Source organism: Passer domesticus, chromosome 11 (genome assembly GCF_036417665.1).
Source record: "Passer domesticus isolate bPasDom1 chromosome 11, bPasDom1.hap1, whole genome shotgun sequence".
Taxonomy (NCBI): domain Eukaryota; kingdom Metazoa; phylum Chordata; class Aves; order Passeriformes; family Passeridae; genus Passer; species Passer domesticus.
Genome location: NC_087484.1, coordinates 5,662,818 through 5,684,350, shown reverse-complemented (window position 1 = coordinate 5,684,350; position 21,533 = coordinate 5,662,818). Strand labels below are relative to the sequence as shown.

General features: G+C 38.7%; 1 protein-coding gene across 22 annotated transcripts in view; it reads right to left on the bottom strand.

The window, feature by feature from the left end:
- NAALADL2 (N-acetylated alpha-linked acidic dipeptidase like 2) overlaps nucleotides 1-21,533 on the bottom strand; it is a 410,260-nt gene that overhangs the window by 13,456 nt on the left and 375,271 nt on the right. For all 22 annotated transcript variants that reach the window (XM_064385281.1, XM_064385276.1, XM_064385277.1 and 19 more), the window contains 2 exons: nucleotides 9,251-9,344; nucleotides 1,573-1,771 (listed from right to left, as the gene is read on the bottom strand). In XM_064385281.1, coding sequence (XP_064241351.1) covers nucleotides 1,573-1,771; nucleotides 9,251-9,344 — 293 coding nt within the window. The remainder of the gene's footprint in view (nucleotides 1-1,572; nucleotides 1,772-9,250; nucleotides 9,345-21,533) is intronic.

Genomic DNA, 21,533 nt, shown 5'->3' with positions numbered 1-21,533 from the left:
AACATCTAAATGATGACACACAAGGTGTCTTATACTGTTGTATATTCCAGATGATGTCAGGTAAATTTATTCAGAGTAAAGTCAAAGACAATGCTTTCTCCTAGTCTTTGAAATCTTGTACTGTTAAATCTTGTATCAAATGTAATTAAATTGGAGGGCAGCAATATAGCATTTTCACTTCCACAGTGTCTACTTTGCCAGTGTGAAACTGTACTAAATACTATGGAAAGCAGGTGAAAAATTTGTGACATTATGTTTGCATGTCTAGTAATTACATTTGGTAAATAACAAACTTAATAATGCAAGCGCTGCAAGAATTGAAATATTAGAAGATGTCAAAAGCCCTCTCCTCATAATCTTAAGTTTTGATATAATTTATTTTTACAAATAAAGAACTGGGCCAGATTCAATACGGTTGAATCTTGCTGTTGCAATGAAACACATACATATTACATTATTATTTAACAGGTTTTTGGCTCCTTTGCAACACCATACCAGTTCAGACAAGACAGACAGCACTGCTAAACCTGGAATATTAGACTTTATCTAATCCCATTTTGGCTTATTTCTTTATGTTATAAATCCAGTCACAGCAGGAAGGAAGTAAATTAGCCTTTCCCCAGATGTAATTATTATATTTTCTTTATTACAGCTGTAGGGCTTTTATTCACTGGTACTTTTGAGTTCCCCATAACTACCTTGCTTTTTTTTCCCCTTTGCTTTTGTTAAAAGATGACTGCATTTGTTTTATACCATTGCAAATAACTGGAAGAATCCCTGCTATGGCTGGAGCTTCCTGCTTTCCTTCCCCACCTCCACCACCTGTCTGTTTGAAGTCCACTTTTACACATTCACTTGTATAAGACACTGGATAATTTTTCCCATCAACTGAAATCAAAGTACAGTTTTGCTACTCTAGTTGGTTCTGGTGAGAGATAGAGACCTGCAGACTTCTTTCTCAGAAAGTAAAAGATGGGATGACTACGACATCTTAAAACCAACCTGGGTAGTGCAGCTGAATACATATCAGAGATAATTCCAAGCAGAGACAAGATGTTATGAACAGTAACTGACTCAGGCCTCCTCATTAACTGGAATGTACTGCCTTTAACTCGCTGAAATGCATCCAAGAACGCCGCTATATAATTAAATATGTTAAATAATGTCACAGAGTATCTTGTATAATTCTGAATCTTCAATGAACTGTACTAAGTTTTAAATAAAATATAGGTGGAGCTTGTCAAGCAGTATTAGACTTCAAAATATTTTCTCCTTCTGAAAGCTTCCTGTACCATCTGACACACGTTTCTGCCACGCTGCCTGGGCTGCCATCACACCATACGTCTTGTTAGCAGCAATGTCATGACAGAAGTGCTACACTGCTGCATTCTAATGACCCCTTGCATTGTAATGAATTAATGTTTTCTGCAGAAAGGACATGATAGGAAAAAAAAAAAGCTTTAAATTTGGGTACTCACTGACGTTTTCTTTGTAAAACAGTTCTGTGAACCAAGCAGCGGTGAATACCATTTTACCTCAGCTACAGAACGTGTGGAACACCGTGTACCGTACCTGTAAAGTCCTGGAGGAGCTTGCTGAAGCAGGAAGCTTTTCTCCAAGCCTTGCAGCACATCATTGAGCATCCTGACTCTGACAGGAGCTCTCTCCTTGGGGTCGTTGGCCGGGCGCATCTCGTCCGACTGGAACAGCTCCGCCGTGTCCCTCAGACGTGATGCCACTGCCAGCAGCTGAGGGACGCCTGCTTCATCACCTGGGAGCAGGGACAGCAAGACAGTCACCAGTGATTCACAGACCACTTATTACTCTTGCTTCCAAGTCAAAATTAATAGTCCAATTAAAACCTGAGCCTCTTTTTCCCCTGTGAGCAGCATGGAACGGGTCAAGGGAAGCCATAGATCATTCCGTGTAACCTCTGATCTGTTCTTCAAAGATCAATTTGGGCTCTGATGCTTTAAGATCTAATAAGCTGTGAGGAATGACTTTTGGGGTACAGCTTAAAATCTAGCATTGGAAAAACAGGCATGCAGGAAGCGATGGTTATAAATCAAGAACTACAGCATTTCCTTCTGAGACTGAATTTATTCAATGCCATTTGATGCTGTTGCTCTTGAATCTGAAAGCTTGTGCTTGGATTCCATAATGACTGCTCTATAGAATATTTTAATATGCAGAGTTTAATTGAATTTGATTCAACATTTTAGAATCTTAGAGGTTAACAGCAATTGTAGAGGGTTATGTGAAATTGCTCCTCTTAATCACTTAAGTCATATGCCAATGAGCCAACTTTAATTGATATCCTAACGCATATTCTAATCCAGTCAATATTTTCAAAACTTTCTAACTTGGAGTGTTAACTATTGCATTGTTAGCAACCCCACTCAGGCAGCAAAGGAATAAAAGCCTGCAGCACGTAGGAGCACACCACAGTTTCAGTGTTTCCCTGTTCATAGTCCAGAAAGAGAAATGTGAATTGGAGCACTGCGAATGTGCAGCCTGCTCCCACCTGCAGTGCAGGTGAAGAGTGTGGCTCCTTTCCCAGTGTGTGCCTGGACTGCCTTCATCTTTACAAGCACATGGAGAGAGAAAGCAGAGCCTGAACCTGATAGAAAGTCAAAAGCCGTATCAGTCAGCACAAACATTTCCAGGATGCAGAAATTATCTTTAAGGCCAAGATTCACTTCACCTATTGACAAGAAATCCAACTATGCTTAGATCTTTCAAATAATGCCTTAATCAACATAAACCATGCAGTTCTAGGAGCTGTCTTACCTCTACATGTATGTGCAAACCTCAGGGAGTTCTGTACCTTAGTGACTGAGATAATTAAGACAAGAAAGTGGTTCAGGACTCAAGTTCAATGAATTTTCAACTTCCCTGTCTAAGATACACATGGAAAAATCACAAACAGTAAGTGGGGAACACTGACATGGTTTAACCTCAGCTGGCAAGTAAGTACCATGCAGCTGCTCACTCACACCCACTGGCTTCCCTGATGGAAGGGGGAGAGGAATCAAAAGTTAAAACTAATGGGCTGAAATTAGAACAGTTTAATAATTCATATATAATGATGACGATAATCATAATAATAATAGTAATAATATAGCATCAAAAAGGGAGAAAACCAAAAGAGAGACATAAAACCCAAGTCAGACAAGTGATGGGCTGACCATGTTCAGCCTGGCCCCAGCAGCAATCAGCCTCCTTGACCACCTCAGCTTCAACTGAGCCTGATGTTCATAGAAATATCCCTTTGGTCAGTTCAGGTCAGCTGTCCTGGCCGTGCTCCCTCCCAGCTTCCTGTAACTCCTCTCTGGGAGAACATGGGAAACTGGGAAGTCCTCAGGGTAAGTACTACTGAACAACAACTGAAACATCAGTGAGTTACCAACCTTCATCTCATCCTAAGACCACAACACAGTACCAGCTACTAGGAAGAAAATTAACTCTACTCTAGTTAAAATCAGGACAAACACCAGCCCATTTCTCAAATTATTCATGGTTGGAGTTTGAAAAGCAAGCACATAATAGGGATGGAAAAGCAAACAGGTATAACTAAGAAATCCAAGGAAATGCCTGAATATAACATATTCTCCCTCTCATATGGAAAAAAGAGACTTGCTATTGGATACATTCCAGCAAAGGAAAAGGAGTTCAGATCCCAAATCCTCCTGTCATTCAGCTGACTAGCACATTCCAAACTAGCAAAACATGAAATGATCCGGAATACATGGAGAGACAAGATGCTCGTGTGAGAGAAACTGTCAGATTTCCTGAGATATCAAGATGAATTTCAACAATGAACAGAAGCTCCCTGGGGGAACAGGAGTGAGAGAAGATGGTTTATGTCTGCCCTGGTTTGGACAAGGTTCCTTTGCTAATGACACTTGACCAATCCACCTTTCCCTAAGCAGAATGGATAACAGGCAGGCTGGTATCTTGATATAAAGGGTTGGTAACTCTCTGAGTCTGAAGTAATTGAAATTCTGATCTAGTTAGGTTGATGCCTCATAAAAACATTATTCAAGCTTGCTACATTTAAGATATTTGCAAAATATCATTATCCTCAATTTTCAAATCTTTGGCAAACATCCTGTGCAGCTGAAGAACTTCCCATTCCCATGTACATAATGCAGGCACCATGCACACCTTACCTGGGACTTGTGTCAATAGGGAAATGTTTAAATTCACCCTGTTAGAAAGAAGCCTTTGGTTTCAACAATGTACTTTGTATTCCAAGTAACATAAAACTCATATACTTTTTATTCTGAATCTTATATAAACAATTGCAAATGTCAGCTTTGTCTTTTCAGTAGGAAAAGTGACATAAAGGGAAAATCTATCTTTCGGTATTTGGAAATGAAGGCAACCAGATCATCCTTTTAAACACAAAAATCCTGTAAATGCTCTCACTTGTTCTCCACAGCCCATAAACCAAGTCTTTGTTTTACACTCTAAGGCAGCACTTGTTAGAAAACAGACACCCAGGCCCTTTCTTAATGCTTCAGTACAAAACCTGCAAGTATGGGCAGTGTCATCTCAGCCAGCTAAGGACAGAACAGGCATCACCACACACTGAACTGCACCACCGAGGGAAACTGATTTATGCTTTTCTCAGGTTGAGAAGACAAGAATGGAAGGGCAAATGATTCTTCAAGAAAACCCTGCACTAACTAATAATGTCTTAAGCACCTTGTGATGCTTTTATAGAGAAAATCAAGCACAAGTGTTACCTCGTTTAAGAGAAAACAATGCCACATTATTTTATTTTGTATTCTTTGTCCTTTTGTCTTCAATGTGAATCATGATGAATCATCCAAGCTAGTTGTTCAGTTGCTACAAAAATAAAATTGCAAACACAGTAAAGTGACTCAAGAGCACATGCACTCTTGATCAGGGAATTACACTGTTGAATTTCATTGCATTTGCTAAATGCAACTGGATCCTATTCAGAAACAAGTTACACCAAACATATTTTTACAGACACTGAATACAACAGCCTTTCCCTCTGTAACTGATTGCTCTTATGAAAAGCACAGCTAGAGGTGGAACAGTTTTAAATTCTGTTTGTGCCCTCTGTTATGAAAGAACTTGCCTATGAGTAGTTATAGGAAAGGGAGCACAGACAAATCAGCATTTTAAGGTATGATGCTTGTTTACCATATATGTGAACATGTGTTTGCATGTAAGAGAGAAGGGAAATTGCTTCAGGTTTTGATTACCTTGCAAATTCTGAATCAGCTACAATGTGCTGCTGTATTCACTAGGAAAATTTTTCATGCTCTGCAAAATAGGATAAGCTGACCTGGCAGTAGAAAATCCAAATGGGAAAGCTTTGTAGGAAGCACCCTAAAGGGGCAGAAACACAAATCCACAGACATCCACAGTGCAAAGGATATGTTGCCAACAGCTTCAATTTTGCTACCATGACTGCTATAGCCCAAGTAAACTCATCTGGTGTTGCTCCAAGCCTTTTTTCGAAGAAGTTATATTAAAGAGGAATGTTGTGACATTTTACTATTTGCATGTCAATACAGGAGCCTGGAGAAGAGCAGGCTCCAGGGAGACTTCACTGTGCTCTTTTAATACTGAAAGGGGGATTTGTAAGAAACTTTGGGGCAAACTTCTGAAACAGGACAAGGGGCAAGGGTTTTAAACCAAAAAATAAGATTTAGACTAGGTGTAAGGAAGAGATTTTTTACAATGAAGATGGTGAAACACTGGGTTGCCCAGGGAGGTGGTGGATGCCCCATCCTGGAAACATTCAGTGCCAGGTTGGATGAGGTTCTGGCATCTTGATCTATTGGAAGATCTCCCTGCTCACTGCATTGGACTAGGTGACCTATAAAAGGTCCCTTCCAACCCAAACTACTCTATGATTCTATGAAGTTACCAATGACTTTGTACAAAGCTGCTGACACTTAAGGCCTTCTAATACAGAATAGATGCTCATCCTTGCCCTTCAGAACTAAATGTTTGTCCATGGAAAATGCCTTTTTCCATGACTGTCTTTTTAAAGGCTGAAGAAAGGTACTAATACATAATAACCTTGAATGGATAGTGAAGACAAGAAGCCAGTGTCTCATGAAAAAAGAGATATTTCTGTTCTATATACAGATTTGTTGCATTTTTCACCTCTGCTGCAGTCAAGAATAAAGGGTAGGAACAGTAAAGAATGAAATTTTCTGAACATTACAGAGAGGAGGAGAGAGTAATTCTGAAAAGCACCCAAAATGATCAGGGAAATACAGTCAAGCAGGTAAAATGATGCCAAGCTGAAGAGCAGCAGATAGCTGTAGGCAATGAGCATGCAGCCATCAAGTAAATGAGAGAGATAGGTTTCTCTATTGATTTTCTAAGGACAGAGAGTTTAGCCTGATGTTTTGAAATGTATGGGTAGAGACAGGGCTGTGGAAAGTCACGCAGACTTCCCTGGGAATGACTTATCGTAAACCAGATTATTTTAAATTTCTGCTAGTGCTGCCTACCATTATCATCCCAAGTACTTCAGCTGCAGTAACATCTGTAAAACATCCATTCTGGGCAGAAGAAAGGGCCTAACTGATAAGAAGCCACACACAGCTGACACTGCATCAGCCAAAGAGCTCTAAATCACAGCTCTTGCACTTCTGGAAAACCAGAAAATCTCATCCACCCTCAATTTGTCTTCATAAGGCTCTCCCTCTCAGTGGCTATCAGAGATGGCTGCAATTTGCTCCAGCAGCCTGTGCTGACAGCCACAAGTGGGGATCTCACCTCTCCTGCCGGGTGCTGCACAGGCACAATTCAGGGCTGGGCACAGACACCAATTTTGAAAGGTTTGCACGAGTCCAAGGGAGTGGCAATAATAAATGACATCAGCTTCAACAGCACCCAAGTGAGGGACAACACCAACCTGGCTGACTTCAATTTTGTAAACTGGGTGGCTGAACTTGCTGTTGTTGGGACAGTCAGGTGCAAAGGTACAGGAATGTTTTTAATCCTAATGAGGTGCTGGGGAATCTGCATTATCAACCCCTGAAACTTGCTGTAACATATACCAGATTTTAAAGACAGGCTACAAGGACCACAGTGCTAAGAGCCTGCAGCAGAAAACAAAATATGTTCTGGATAAAAATGCTTGTACACATACAAAACACTTCTATACAAATGATTGTACATTTTAACTTGCATATACATACAAAGCACCTCTATAGGAATGCTTAAAAGCACTGTTTGTATCACTCACACACCAGATTTGACATCTTGTCTGTACTCTACCTCAAAAGATGAACTGCATTTTTATAGGATGCAAGGCCTAGCAAGATATTAATGTATTTGATTCAAGTTAAAATGGGTCTTGACTTTAAATGTATGGAAGGCACAAATCCCACGCAGCTGCAAGGTGCAGCTAAAGAGAATATTCTAAGCAGTCACTTATTTATGAATTTGTTTAAAATATCACATCTGTGAATAGACAGGCAACAGCCTGACTAGCCCTGGGGACCTGGATTTCAGTGTTGGAACCCCCATCTCCCATCATTTATGACCACAAGGTTTCCTGTTAAACATCAGCATCATCATCAGCAACATTAGACCATCAGCAGAGGCAGAAATATAAATCTTTCCAGCCCCAACCCTTTCTTTCAGATAAACCCAAAAGCAATGGTTTGTTTCCAAGAGTTCTGGTGTGTGCAAGGGGAGAGAACACATGTCACTTAGCAGCCTCTTCCCCATCTTCCTGAGGAACAGGCCATGAGCCACATGAACATGTTGGGGATGACAGAACTTGCCATCCACATGATCCTGGATGTAAGAAATGGTCTGTGAGGTGCTGAGTAACATCCCATGGCATTTAGCAGAGCTACTTGCAAAGACACCCACCACATTACAGAATTCATTTCTTTAGAAATGTAAATAAATGCTGTATTAACAAGTATCAAGGTATACACAACCTTTTGTGAGTACATCCAGGAGACTGCAAAACAGTGACTCAAATATTTACACAAAGTTTAACTTCAAGCACGTGAGAAAGTCCGACAGGTAATAAAATCTGTGTTCAAGGAATTGGCTGAACCAGATCCCAGAGGCACAACATTAAGCCTAATGAACAAATATTTTACATGTCATGCAGATTTACCTTCATCTTTTCTACATTTACAGTTTGCATTGAGTTGGAGAAGGAAACAGCTTACTAAGACATTCCAACTTTGAACTGGAAAGTTTGTTCAACATAAAATCTTTTGAAGAACGAATAAACCCAGGAACCACATAAAAAAGTACAACTTCTCATTTAAGTAACTGTAAAAGCACCATTGTCTTAATGTTTTCCAAAATGAACATAAACTGTTCTTTTATACAAGTCAGAGACAGACAAGACATGAAAGCCATGAGAAAAATCATTAAACAAAACTCCAAAGTGAACAGCTGGGAGAAAATTTATCCTGCTGGCCCTACAGCCAAGGAAATAATTTTCTCTGCCCTGAAGTGGTAGAGATAAATGATCTAACTGAAGTAAAAGGACTAAAAAGTCAGTTTAAATCAACATTTCCTGTTACTCAAAATAAGGAAAAATGAAGAACAATAGAAGATATCTTATGTTCAGTTGAAGGAATACCAGCTGAGCCACACTTCATTTGATGATCATCCCCTGCTGTGTTTAGGCTGAACTAAACCAATGTTTATGTGGCACAACAGAGCTAAAATTACTTGTCTTTTTAGATGCTCACTGGTTCCAGACCAATACTTGCCTACTGACTCCTACATCTTCACAATGATGGATGGCAAAGATTAAAGAAAAGGTATCGTACTTCTGTGAGTACGTGTTATAGAAAAGTGGTGCTTTATAGTGTAGGGAGTGAATGAAATGCAGGGGTAGCACCTGAAGATTGCAAAAAGTCTTTACATTTGAGATGTGATCTTGCAATCTGCTGAAGGATACGTGAAGTTTGGGTGTGATTTTATAGAAATTACTTCTCTATTTAACAGATCAACTCGAGAGTTTCATAAACCTATAAACAGAAATATTTTTCAAACGTCTTAGGACACTACAGGTAACCTGTGCTGCTTAATTGACAAAGTAACATCAGAAAAAATCTAAAAAGTTTGTTTTATTCAGCATTATATAATGGCCCTATTTAACTAGCAAAATCACTGGCTTTTATTCAAGTATTGAAAATATGTATCAGGGATTAGATGATGCTTTTTCCCCCCCTGTAATAATGGAGAACAATATTCCTCTAATGAAAATTACCTTTCAGACTGTTCTGAACTTCTAATGCGATGTCGAGGGCATTAAACGGCAAAACTGGATCAGTGGCAATTTGCAAAGTCACTTGTCCTGTTAGCTGAAAAATACAAAAAGACCCAAAACCCAGTCAAATTAATTCCAGCAGATTTAAGAGCCAGCACTTCTTCTGGAATAGCATGTTTTTCATTACATTGGATTTTCAGGGAAATAAGCACATATTTATGAAAAGGAATATGAGCAGGACCATTGCCTTTCTATACAACATTACAAAATGTTCAGAGAATACAATTTATGACCACACACAACAATTCTGTGCCATGTGTCTTCTCTGGGCCTAGAATACTGCAGGATTCTCTGGAGGATCTTTTCCCTTTGTTTTCAAATGAAATATCTCAATACTCTAAACATGGGAATGAAGTTTACAGTTTTACTTAGTTTCCTGGTCTTAGCTATTGGATTTTGAGAGTTTTCACAACTAAAATAAAGAATCACAGACATTAATGGTCAGAAGATCAAGCCTAGGGCTAAATGCAAGCTGACCTGAAAACCCACTGCCTTTGGAAGTGTTATGTGACAACTTGATGCACGATGTACAACTTCCAGGCTGGATAGAACACTGCTTTCTCTCAGGAACTCAGGGAAAGAAATTCCCCAAAGAGAGCTCTCAGTCCACTCCAGACTAGATGTCAGCACCTGTCACAAAAACTCAATGGCATGAATGCTTCTTTTTGAACAGTTCACAGATAAGGCAGGGGCTGAGAGGCCTGAGAGCTTTTTTCTGCTTACAGAAGGTCAGTTCCCCAGCTCGAGGCTTAGACATGCTACAGGGGCTGTGTACAGAAATACATCTTTCTGCTGAACTACACCTAGCTGTGATTAAACAGAGGATTTCAGTCTCCAGGCTGCCAAGTCCATCACTGTTCATGGGAGCTCTAAAAACACACTGACAAAAACATGCAAGAAACTTTCATTCATCTTCTTCATATATTGATATTGCAAAAAAGGAAAAAAATACCTGTAAGGCTGTGCTCAGAAATGGAATGATGGCTGCAGGTGATGGTGACCGTGTTGATAAAAATGTGGACTGAATAGAATAATATTGTACAATTCTTCCCAAGGTGTTGGGGGAGCAAGAATAATATCTATCCTTCAAAAGCAATATGATAGTTTCTGTGCCAAAAGTAGCATTTTAATTTTGCAATAGAAAGTAGAAAGGAAAGACAACAAGCCTCAGTAATATTAAAAACAACAGTACAGCAATTGAAAAGGACAACCATCTCCCAGGAAAGTGGATGAAAGCAGGGTAATATCAGAAATACAACTTTCCTGGAAAAAGATTAATAGAACCTCACAACATTTCTCAGAAAGCACAGATGAAATGACCTGGCCACAGACTGGTGGGTGCAGAGATTGAGGGAATATGGGGTGTATCACACTGCAGCCCACATCTGAGCACAGATGTGCTGTGAAGCTATGGATATTTACCTCCAGAGAAAACAATATCACAGAAGGCACAAAGAAAAAAAATCCTGCCTTATATAGAGAGAGAAAATATAGGGAGGAATAATGTTATGTCAGGCCTTATCAGGAAAAAACAAAGAACTAAGAGTCAACTTAAAGAATACTATGTCTGGACAGCTGTGTAAAGTATTACACAGTTACTTCTTATGAAGAAACTTCCCAATTCCTCAGACCATCAAGGCTCAAAAGCCATTACATTATCTATTAGTAATTATACACAAAAATTGTCTGGAAAGCACTAAAAAACACTGGTCTCAGAGATATCAGAGAGGTATTATGGAAAGACAAAAAATGAAACTGCTAGGGCAAACTAAACCCTGTACAAGACTGTACCTAAACCAGGTTCATCTAATCCAGCCAGATGCAACTGTAAAAAATCTGGCTCTAAATATCCAAATGGCACACAAAAGTCTTCCATGTCCTGCATGGAATTCCTGCAAGATATACTGCTCAGAACATGAGCACCCTGTGAGCTGCTAAGCAGATAAGCAACTGTGACACTGAAGGTACTCTATATGGACCCCACACCCACTGAACCCCAGGACAGCACTATAGAACATTTAAATTCTTCCTTGACAGCCCATTTCTGCTAAAACTTTCACTAAATGGTAATACAAATACATATCTATAGGTATTTTAGGAAGTGACATCAGCAGTTACAATGTTGTTGCTGATGTCTTACAATCTGCTACCACAATTTTTAAGAACACAAAAGCATGGGAAAAATGCTTCTTTTGTGAAGCAGGAAAGTGGCATTTAAAGAGGACAATACACTAGTAAGCAACTTTCCTTCATATCATTATCTCCTGCAGAATCTGCCTTCATTTTAATGAATTCTTGCCTTATTTCTGTTTCTTCCAAGGACTTTTAGTTTGCTTTCAACTACAGCAGACCAAATCTGTTTTCTTTTTCCCACTTAAATAAAGTGATATCATCCAAATCTTATGACTGACTGAAGCACTTTTAGAAATTTTACAGTCTCTGTCTACCACTGCAGACATCTGTGTGTTAGCAAACAGGTAGCAGTGATGTTTATTAAATCACGTACTTTGTGGGCTAATCTGGAAGAAATCAATCATGTAAAGGAAAGCTCAGAGCATTGATTTGAACAGAGTAAGTAATAATGCTGCAGGAGCATATATCAAACCCACATAAAGCAGCAAGACAGAAAAGGCTACTGATTTCTTATTTATAGTCTTATTTTTGGATATACCATTCCCCCGAGCATAGCACTGAATATACATGGAAAATAAAGACAAGCTTTGGCCCCCTTTTCCCAGGTGAAAAATGCATCAGACTGACTACTGAATTATTAAATGCAAGAATAATTTAGCTAAGAGTAAAGACAACAATTTTCTCATGAAGTGAAAAGCAAAAGCAGCATGATTGACTCTATTCCCATACTGAAGTGGTTAAAACACTAATGACAACTTCCCAAACAGCATTTATACATAATACATGTACAATAAACAATAATTGATGGAACATTTTTACAATTATCAAGTCTAAGAAAAGATCTTAAGAGTTCAAATATTAATTCATCCCATAATGATTTACTTATTTTAAAAAGAAAAAATAATTACTAACAATACACTCGGCTGTGGGAAAGGTGTTTTTTGGTAAATGAAAATTTATTTGAAGAACTTTCAATTACTTTAAAAATAAGTCTTAATATAAAAGGTAACAATAACTGTAGAGTTGTACATGTTTGTTGTCTATGAGGGTGGTGAGGCCCTGGCACAGGCTGCCCAGAGGAGCTGTGGCTGCTCCATCCCTGGATGTGTCCAAGGCCAGGTTGGATTTGGCCTGGAGCAACCGGGGACAGCGGAAGGTGTCCCTGCCCATGGCAAAGCTCAAAGATGATTTTTAAGGTCCCTTCCAACTAAAACCATTCTGTGATTCTATGCATACTGCAAAACAAATCTGAATATTTAAAATAGGTTTATACCAAAGTAACATTATTTCAAGGTCTTTTACCTCAAGGCATAAACATCTTTGTAGGAGGGAAATAACTGCTATCCCTGCTTTTACCTCTCTGACACTCTGTAGATCCCAAAAGATAAAAGGAAAAATCACAAACTTAAAAAAAATGCTGGTATTAAAGATGATTCAGTATCATGTGACATTTCCAAATTATGTTGCAGGTTCTTTTCTCTTCCAGAGTTTTACAAACTATTCCTTCAGGAACTATGTATTCTTGCAATTCTACCTATCTATGAACCTAATTTGGCTATAAAATCTAATTTTCAGGAACATCAGATGGATTCACAACACTTTCTAAAAGACTGTGACATAAAAAAAAATACCTGGATTAAATGCACACAATATGTTCCTCTATATAAATTATAAATATACATTACCAGTTTAGCTGTTTTACAATGCAAATAAGGAAATGAAATAAAGTGGAGTTTGGGGGGATTCATCACAGGTTGGGGTTTTTTTGTGTGTCACAGCTGTTTTCTCAGGGAGTTAAGTGTTCAAGACAACTTTCTTCCTCAAATATCCAAGCTGCCTTCTAGCAACATAAAGCATGTCTGCTGGCACACAAATTTAATTTTTTAAAAAATATGAATACTTTAAGCCCAGGCTAGATAAATGTGAAAGGCTCCACAGAGTCTCTGTTACACAGACTCAGTTTTGCTTTGGGGCCATGCTGTTCCTGAGCCTGCCTTGCAGGGACATGCCTCAAGTGCTGTCTGCTTTTCCTGACAAGGCAGGCACAGCCACCCATCCTCCATTCTGCCACAGCAGCAGAAAAATTGCAAGATTAATAAAATTAAAGCATATTTAGTGGATATGAAGATATGAAAATATTATGCAGGAGAGAGATCAATCTGCTAGAATAAACACCAGCATGCAGGAATTTCTTTGACACAGAAGTTTACACACCAATCTTGGGGTTTTTTGGGTGGTTTTTTTGGTGGAATTTGAAACTGTGCCATATCCAGCCTGTGCTATGCAAACCTCAGTGGGTGGAAGTGCTGAGCCTTTAGGACATTTTTAGTTACATTAGGAGTGTTAAAATCCAAACAGACATCTCAGATCTCTTCATATGCCAAGCTACAAACAACATAACTTAAAAAATCAGGTAAACTGCCATGTTTATCCTTCTGTAAACAATGTCTTCAGCAGGGCTGTACTCCAGTTTTACCTGCTGGAAAGAATTAGGCTCAGCTACTTGAAACCTGAGTTGTGCAGCAACAACTCCTCTGCATTTCAAGCCCTATGGCTCTGCAACATACTTTTTAAATTTTACTCCATGCATGTTAACAACACTTTACTGACATCTGTGCACTTCCAGAGGAAACCAGCACACATGTGGCAGCTTATCTACCCAAACCATGACAAACCATGTGAGAGGAGAGGTTATGTGACATGGTAGTGTGGTAGACCTGTGCGGAGTCTCAGCTACAGACTCAACATCCCCCCATCCCTAAGACTGCCTGCTACAGACCCAAACAATCCTTGGGACTGAGCAGCTCTGAGCCTGAGCTCTGATATCAATTTCCTTTGATATCAGCACTATTTTTTTCAAGTCACGTTTGCCCTCACACCTGGCCCCTCTCCCTTCATATGTTACCCCTGGGGGTCATGGATGGGGAAGGAACATGGCAAAATTCTGTGCTGTTTAGAGGGATCAATGACACTGTGTTGAAAATAACAGTTTTTTCCTCTTGTTCCTTCCTTAAGGTGAGTGGAAAGGTTTAACTTTTGTGACTGGCTTTTGCACTGTTTAATCTCAGGTGTTCATCTTTTGCATCAAGGGTCTCTCTTCCCACACATACTGATGAGCAGAGTGACCTGCTGAGATCTTCTGACATCAAACCAATTATAAACAACTGCTTCAGCCTCCACACCCATGTAAATAAGGAATGAATATCTGCATATATTAAGATCCCCTCTCAGAACCACAGTATTAGTAATCTCAAATGTTAAACTAATCAGCCTTCCCAGCCTTCTCTCCCCTGCAAAATTGAAGAAATATTTTTATTAATACAGGCAAATTTCATGAATATGCTTCTTCTGGTTCCCCCATGCACTCAACTTCCTTAATGCTATCAGACTTCTTTAATTAAACATGAGAAATTGAGTCTAAATGAAATCTGTGATTCCCTGGCAATAACAATTTCAGCACCTAGTGTTACCACATGAATGGCAGCAGTCGTGAGACTCATGATAAATTAATGATTATTTTTAATAGTGGGATCTCAATTTACTGTGGAAAATTTTCCTGCAGAATCAGTCTACACAGCAGGTTTTTTTTATATTCATCGCCTTTCAAAAAAGTTAACTGATTCACACAAGAAAAATCAGAGGCAGGAGCATGAGAAAACAACCAGTTCTTTAAGCCTCTATCTTTCTGAAAATCACAACCCCATGATTAGTTAAAGAAATAGAAATCTGCCCATAAACATGTTCATTTTGCATTAAAGTTGTCAAACTTCAAAAATTCAAATTTCTTAAATATTCGGTCATACCATGTGTTTGTTATTTGGTTTTTTGTTTTGTTTTTTTTTCCCTTACTGAAATCCACCTTGGCACAGACCAAATGGTATTTTGGGCTCTCAGACACATGCTGTATTTTAGGACAGTAGAGGGCTCTCTGAGAAAGGACTATGGCATGTCTGCTACAGCAGGTCAACCAGAGCACAGTAATTCATAAGAAATATTTCTGAACAAGGAAAGTGTGAGTTCTTGCAAATATTAAATATTTTATTTCAACACCCCCCCCGCCCCCAAATAATTTAATATTGTTTTATTCACTCTTAGCACAGAAAATATTGATTAGGAAATAAAAGTGATTGTGAATAAAACATGGACTTTCCCTCTCTTCAGGTATCCTGTGCACAGCAAGCAGCACTTGACTGTTTGTATTAGGGTGGCACACAGCCCTAGGCATCCCCAAAATTACATATTAAGATAATCCAGGGCTATGGCAGGTTGGGCTGACTCTGGAATGCAGATCTCCATTCACATGACCACACACAATGTTTTCTACATGATCCATGATGAGGTTCTGAGGCACTGATAAATTAAGATCAAAAGAATCCTCTTAAGTGAATTATTTGCTTAAAATCTAATTTGTTGGCCAATTTAGTAATATTCAGCACTTAGAACAGTTAAATTAAGTTTTGTATGGATTTCATTCACAGCTGGGAGTGATCATTGATCCCACTACTTTCAGTTGCACAAAAAAGAAATTCCTACTTAGCTTTTCTTTTTGTGTACTCATAGAAATTACTGCTTTTCAGATTACATGTATATAGAGATATATATTTTTTGTGTATCTAAATGCCTTTATATGAATTCTCTAATATCATGGTGTGATTGATGGGATTGTCCCAGGAGTTGGACTTTGATGATCCTTCTAGATCCCTTCCAACTCAGGATTTTATACTGTTATGTTAAAAAAAAAAAACTAAATTGCATTAATTTGTGGTGAGGAATGATTCCCCATGCCCTGGGTTATAACTCCTTGATATTATCCAGAGTTTCTTTCCACTCCCACCTTCTATCCACACCATGCTGCTCCTCACACAGTCAGAGCCTGGCTCATTTTTGGCAGTTCTCACGCTCTTGTTACCTCAGGGGCAGAGAAGGGGGATGATTAACTCACTTCCAAGATAATGGTTTTATTGAGTTAGGCTTGGCACTGTGCACATGAACCTGTGCTCAACCCAGTTTGTTTGGAACTGAGGCAGAGTCACTTTCTGTCTGCACAGGGTTACTGCTGACACAGCAAGCCATGAAGTCAGCTGCGGAGCACATAAGTGTAAGCAGCAATAGTTGATTTTCTAATCATCTATTTCATATTTATGCATGTCAAATTCTCATGGTATCTGCATGCAAAGACAGTGTTGAATTAACTTCTAGAAGGACCACTAGATTAAAAAGTTAGGGAAAAGAGTTAGTCAGATTTTTCCCCAGTGTACATGGTTATGAGCATGCAAAAGGATGCAGCAGAATGGTCTTCTGCACTTCTTGAGCTCTGGCTGAGGAGGCCACACCATGACAATACAAATCTTTAAATCTTTACAAAACCTCATGCTGGATTTCTTACAGAGAATTTAAAAAATTTGCTCTAGTGTTAATTCTTGTTCACTCCAACATTAAAGCCAGGTTGCTCTGGTGGTAGAGCTCTGAGGGTGACAAATACTGAAAATTTTGCTTTAAAGCACAATGATTTGCACACAGCATTCCCATAAACCCAGATACCATCACTGCACTGGAAATGACCTCTTAGATTCTTTCATTCTCTGCCTCTCTTCAGGTGTGGAAGAGGAGAGGGAAGCAGTGCTGGATCCTTTTGAAAGAAGCAATGCTAGCTGCCTGAAGCTGGCTACAAGCAGTCCTGAGGAAACAGATTTCCCTATTGTTCTGGTACAAAGAAAAACATAATGAAATAGGAAGCAAAATTTATCTCCATAGATTAGAGTGAAAAATCTCAAATGACAATGATCATGTACAGAAATTAAATCTTGGACAGATGTTCATTACCTTAAAGAAAAGCAAGCTATGTAGTTTTGGTTTATCTGCATGCGTAATAAATACATTTGCAGGGTAAAACATGCAGTTAACTACCAGTGCACATGCTTAAGCACAAAAAAAAACCCCAACAAAACCCTTTTCTTTCTTGTTATAAAGAGAAGTTTGAAGCAAAGAAAGTAAAAGTCCCCTCAGAATAACAGACAAGATGCATCAGTGCAGATTCCTGTGGACTGGTATGAAAACACAAACCAGGCTGTGATTAAGAGCCTGGACACGACGATCTCCCATTCTACTGGACAGCCTTCCCTGTGTTTGCTCCCAGTTAATGAGCATCATTCCCTTTCCCTGCCTTATGTGTGTGTTTAGGGCACCAATCAGGATGTCAGCACAACCAGCCCTCCTTACTCACAGGATAATCAAAGCACAAGATGATGGGACTCAACAAGATAATTGATAATTTTGTTAACAGTTGCCAGACAGTTGGCTGGGCCCTGCTGGTCTCGGAGCCTTCCAAGGCAGACAGTAATGACTTAGAGAGAAAAAAAGGAACAGCAGTGCAAGTCTGCATTTAATCACCCAGGCTCACAAGCACTCCACAGAAACAGATCAGCCCAGAGAACAGCATGCTGCCTTAGAGCCCTGATAATCAGAGTATCTCCTCACATGCTTCAAGATGCATGTGTGAACCAAGAGTCTTCCCAGGCTGGAAACAACCCCAGGATCACATACCCAAGGACATCCAAGGACTTCCCAAGTTTCCACTTGATCTGTAAAGCCGCTTCTTCCACTGAATCTACAGGATTCTGTCAGAAACTTGAAGCATTGTTAAAAACTAGATTATAGTCATCAGAGGAGAGTAATAACAAAGAAATCTGCAATAGGAAGCTTCAGCCACAGCTTTCAGTTTAGACCTTGATATCATCTTTTTAATCACTCTCCTTTTACAGAAATGGATTTGATTTAATTGAACTCCAAAAAAAAAAATCTCTAATCATACTTCATCAGCATGCAATTATTATTCAAGGGAAACCATATGTACTATTAAGCACTCTTAATTAAAATAATGCATATAATCTGCTTCAGCACCGAACAGTCATTCTCCTTGATGTTCATTATTATTTTTCTTCCATTATTGTGACAATACACTTTTTTCTACTTTTTCTCATCTATCTCAATTTCATTTATACACTTTTTCAACATTAATGATCATGATATCAGGACTGAGATGCATTAATATACCACCATCCTTAAATTTTGCATTGCATGACCTTCAAAATGTGTCAGACCTGACTTTGGAGATTGTGAGATGAGGATGAGGATATGCTATTAGAGGAGCCTCTGGTCAGCCCAAATTTTATTTGCAATTACGTCTTCTAAGTGGCCCTACTGAAAGAAGAACATATGCTAGGCAGCAGCCAGTCCATAGACAGAATTTAGGGAGAATCAGGGACAATAAAAGAAAGAAACTGAATTTAGGAGTTGAAACAACTGAAGAAAATCATCCACAATGGGTTGAGGAAATAGTTCCTTGAGGAACTTGTCAAACTTGGACAGACAATTCAGCATACTCAACAGAACAAGCATTATGGAAAGATTAATGACATTACATATTAAAGTCTCCCTATCCTCTCAAACTCAGAAAAGCTGAGATATTTAATAGTTACAGAGAGAAAATACTGCTCTTTTCTCTCTTGCCATCTCTTGATGCAAAGGTACAGCAATTTTTTCCTCTTAGGTCGCTCTAATCAGTCAGGATTGGAGCAGTGACAGTTCATTAAACACGACAGACTGGCCCTGAGGGAGAGACACCAGTGACCCACAGAGCTGAGGATCCCAGGGAGGCTGAAAATACATCGTGCTGCAGTGCAGAGCTCACAGGAAAGACCCATCAACATTAAAAGGCACATTCCACCTCAGGGGAGAATTCACTGGGGCTACCCCCAGACACCAATATCTGCTGCAACTTCCACAAACAGGCTCAATTTCCTTCTTAGGCAGTTACTTCAATTAGGGTTAGATTCTGCTCTTGGATTTACTTGCATGGAATTTACCAAACCAGAAATGTATTTAAGCTTCTTACAAGTATCAGAACTCAAAAGCAGAATTTCTGTGAATTTTTTCCCACATTCAATCTTCAATGTAACAAAAGTAAGAAGTAATCATTTGATTACAGTTATAATTTTAAATTTAAACCTCAAAAGGACATTTATAATTAAACAGTATAACTTCACAAATAAAGGTGGGGTAAGGTTGCTTGTTTTATTTTAAAAAGAAAACATTAATTAAAGATTAATGCATTTGGGCTGAGCAACCTCCCCTCAGGCTTGGGGGAAATGCCAAGTCTGACAAACCCTTTGAGTCTTAGGAAATCCCAGGTCAGTTTGATGAACTTGCTGAAGTATTTTATAATTAGCTGGCATGTTCCTGAGACAGCCATTTCACCTGAAAAAGAAACTCCTTCATCTTTCTAACTTGTCCCTGAAAAACACTGATTGAAGACAAAATAAACAATCCTTTTTCTGTTTATATAAATATTCTGTAATGGGAAAGAAACTCAGGTCATAGAATGGCCCTTGAAATTCATAAGGAACCCTAGCTGTAAAGCTCAAAATATCTGAAGGTAAAATTGAGATTCATTGGCACATCTGGGTCTATAATCATACACCTGCTACTAAAATCATGAAATTATGATGGCCATTTCATTCCACTGTATCCTTAGGTGGGTCCTGTACCAAAGGGACAAAGGCAGCGTGATCTGATGGAAACAACAAGTATTACACAGAGAAGCACATTTTAAAAGAATATACTTCCAATACTGTAGGAAATATTACTATTTGCTATTCCAAACATAAGGACAGTAAGAGTGAAGATCTGATCACTTTAGTGAAAAGTAAGATGAAAAGGAAGTAGTTGAGGAGTCTGGAGAATGAAAAAGATGGAGTCTGGAAAAAAAACCCAAACTATTTAGAAAAAAAAACACGTTGGAATTTGCTGCAGACCATCAACAGGAGCCTGGGCAATGTCTGGAAGAGGACAAGGCAAGATTAGAAGGAGAGCTGAGGAACATTTTGATGTAACACTATAGATGGATTACAAGACGAAGAAAGACTTGCAAGTCAAACATGTCAAGATAAGAGACAATTACAATGCAGAGAAATGGTTTGATCATGAGGCCTGGGAAAAAAAGGATGGATTACAAAAAATTCTATGGAATGAAAATGTATCAGAATCCTAAAATGTCCTTTAGCATACTGTAATCTATGCATTCAGCATAATTCCCCCTTATAATATAAAATACCAAATTTTACACAATTCCTTCCAAACTGAAAAAGTGCTGTGGAATATGGCACTGACCCAGAGTGAACAAATAAATTAGTGGGGGCATCCAAAGTGATACAGGCATGCACGAGTGTAAGTGCACTTCAATTAATAGATCAGAGGAAAACTCACCTCAAAACTCTTCCGTATGTTAAAATTAAAGACAGATGCAATTACATATAAAATTAATTTTCATACTTTAAAATACATGAAGACTTTCTTGACTCTCAAAATTCCGCCCCCCCCCCAGCCAGTAGAAAGGCAATGTGTGTGTACTCTGAATTTGAGCATTTGGAAAGGCATTTGATGTACTCTGAATAGCTTTAAACTCAATAAAAATAATCTTCAAAAGAATTTTGATATCAGAGTGAAATTTCTAGAAGATATTGCACTTTGTCTACGTCATACATCAAAAACACAAAACCCATTTTAAAGTTTTTCACTTGTATTTTCAGAAAAACTAAAAAGCCTTCAAGGAACTGTTCTGCTCTTTTGGGTATAGGATAATGCTGCAAGATTCTGAACCCTAATGAACAATATATTCATGCAAGCATCATCCAATAATAATTATATGAATGTTTTTGGAATAAGGAATTGAAAAGAATGCATATTTAACACGGGGTTTAAGGAAAAAAAAATAGTTTTTACTTACAGACAAATTTTAGAATATGAGATTTTTTAATTCATTCATGAGGCAAAATGAGCAATAAGTAACAAACTCCAAGTTTCCTAACATCATTTAAACTCCATTTCAGTTTATCAAGACTGCCCTCAAGATATTTGAAGCAGGGAAACTGGAAAGGATGCTAAATCTGGCAGTTTTTAAGCATTCTAGTTGGGTTCTGCTGAGGGTCAGAGGCAGCAGGGCTGTCCCAAGGGAGTCTGGAGGCATCGCTGTGTCTGTCCATTCCCAAATGTTAAAACTTTCCATTCCAAGAACAGCAGACTCCAGACACAG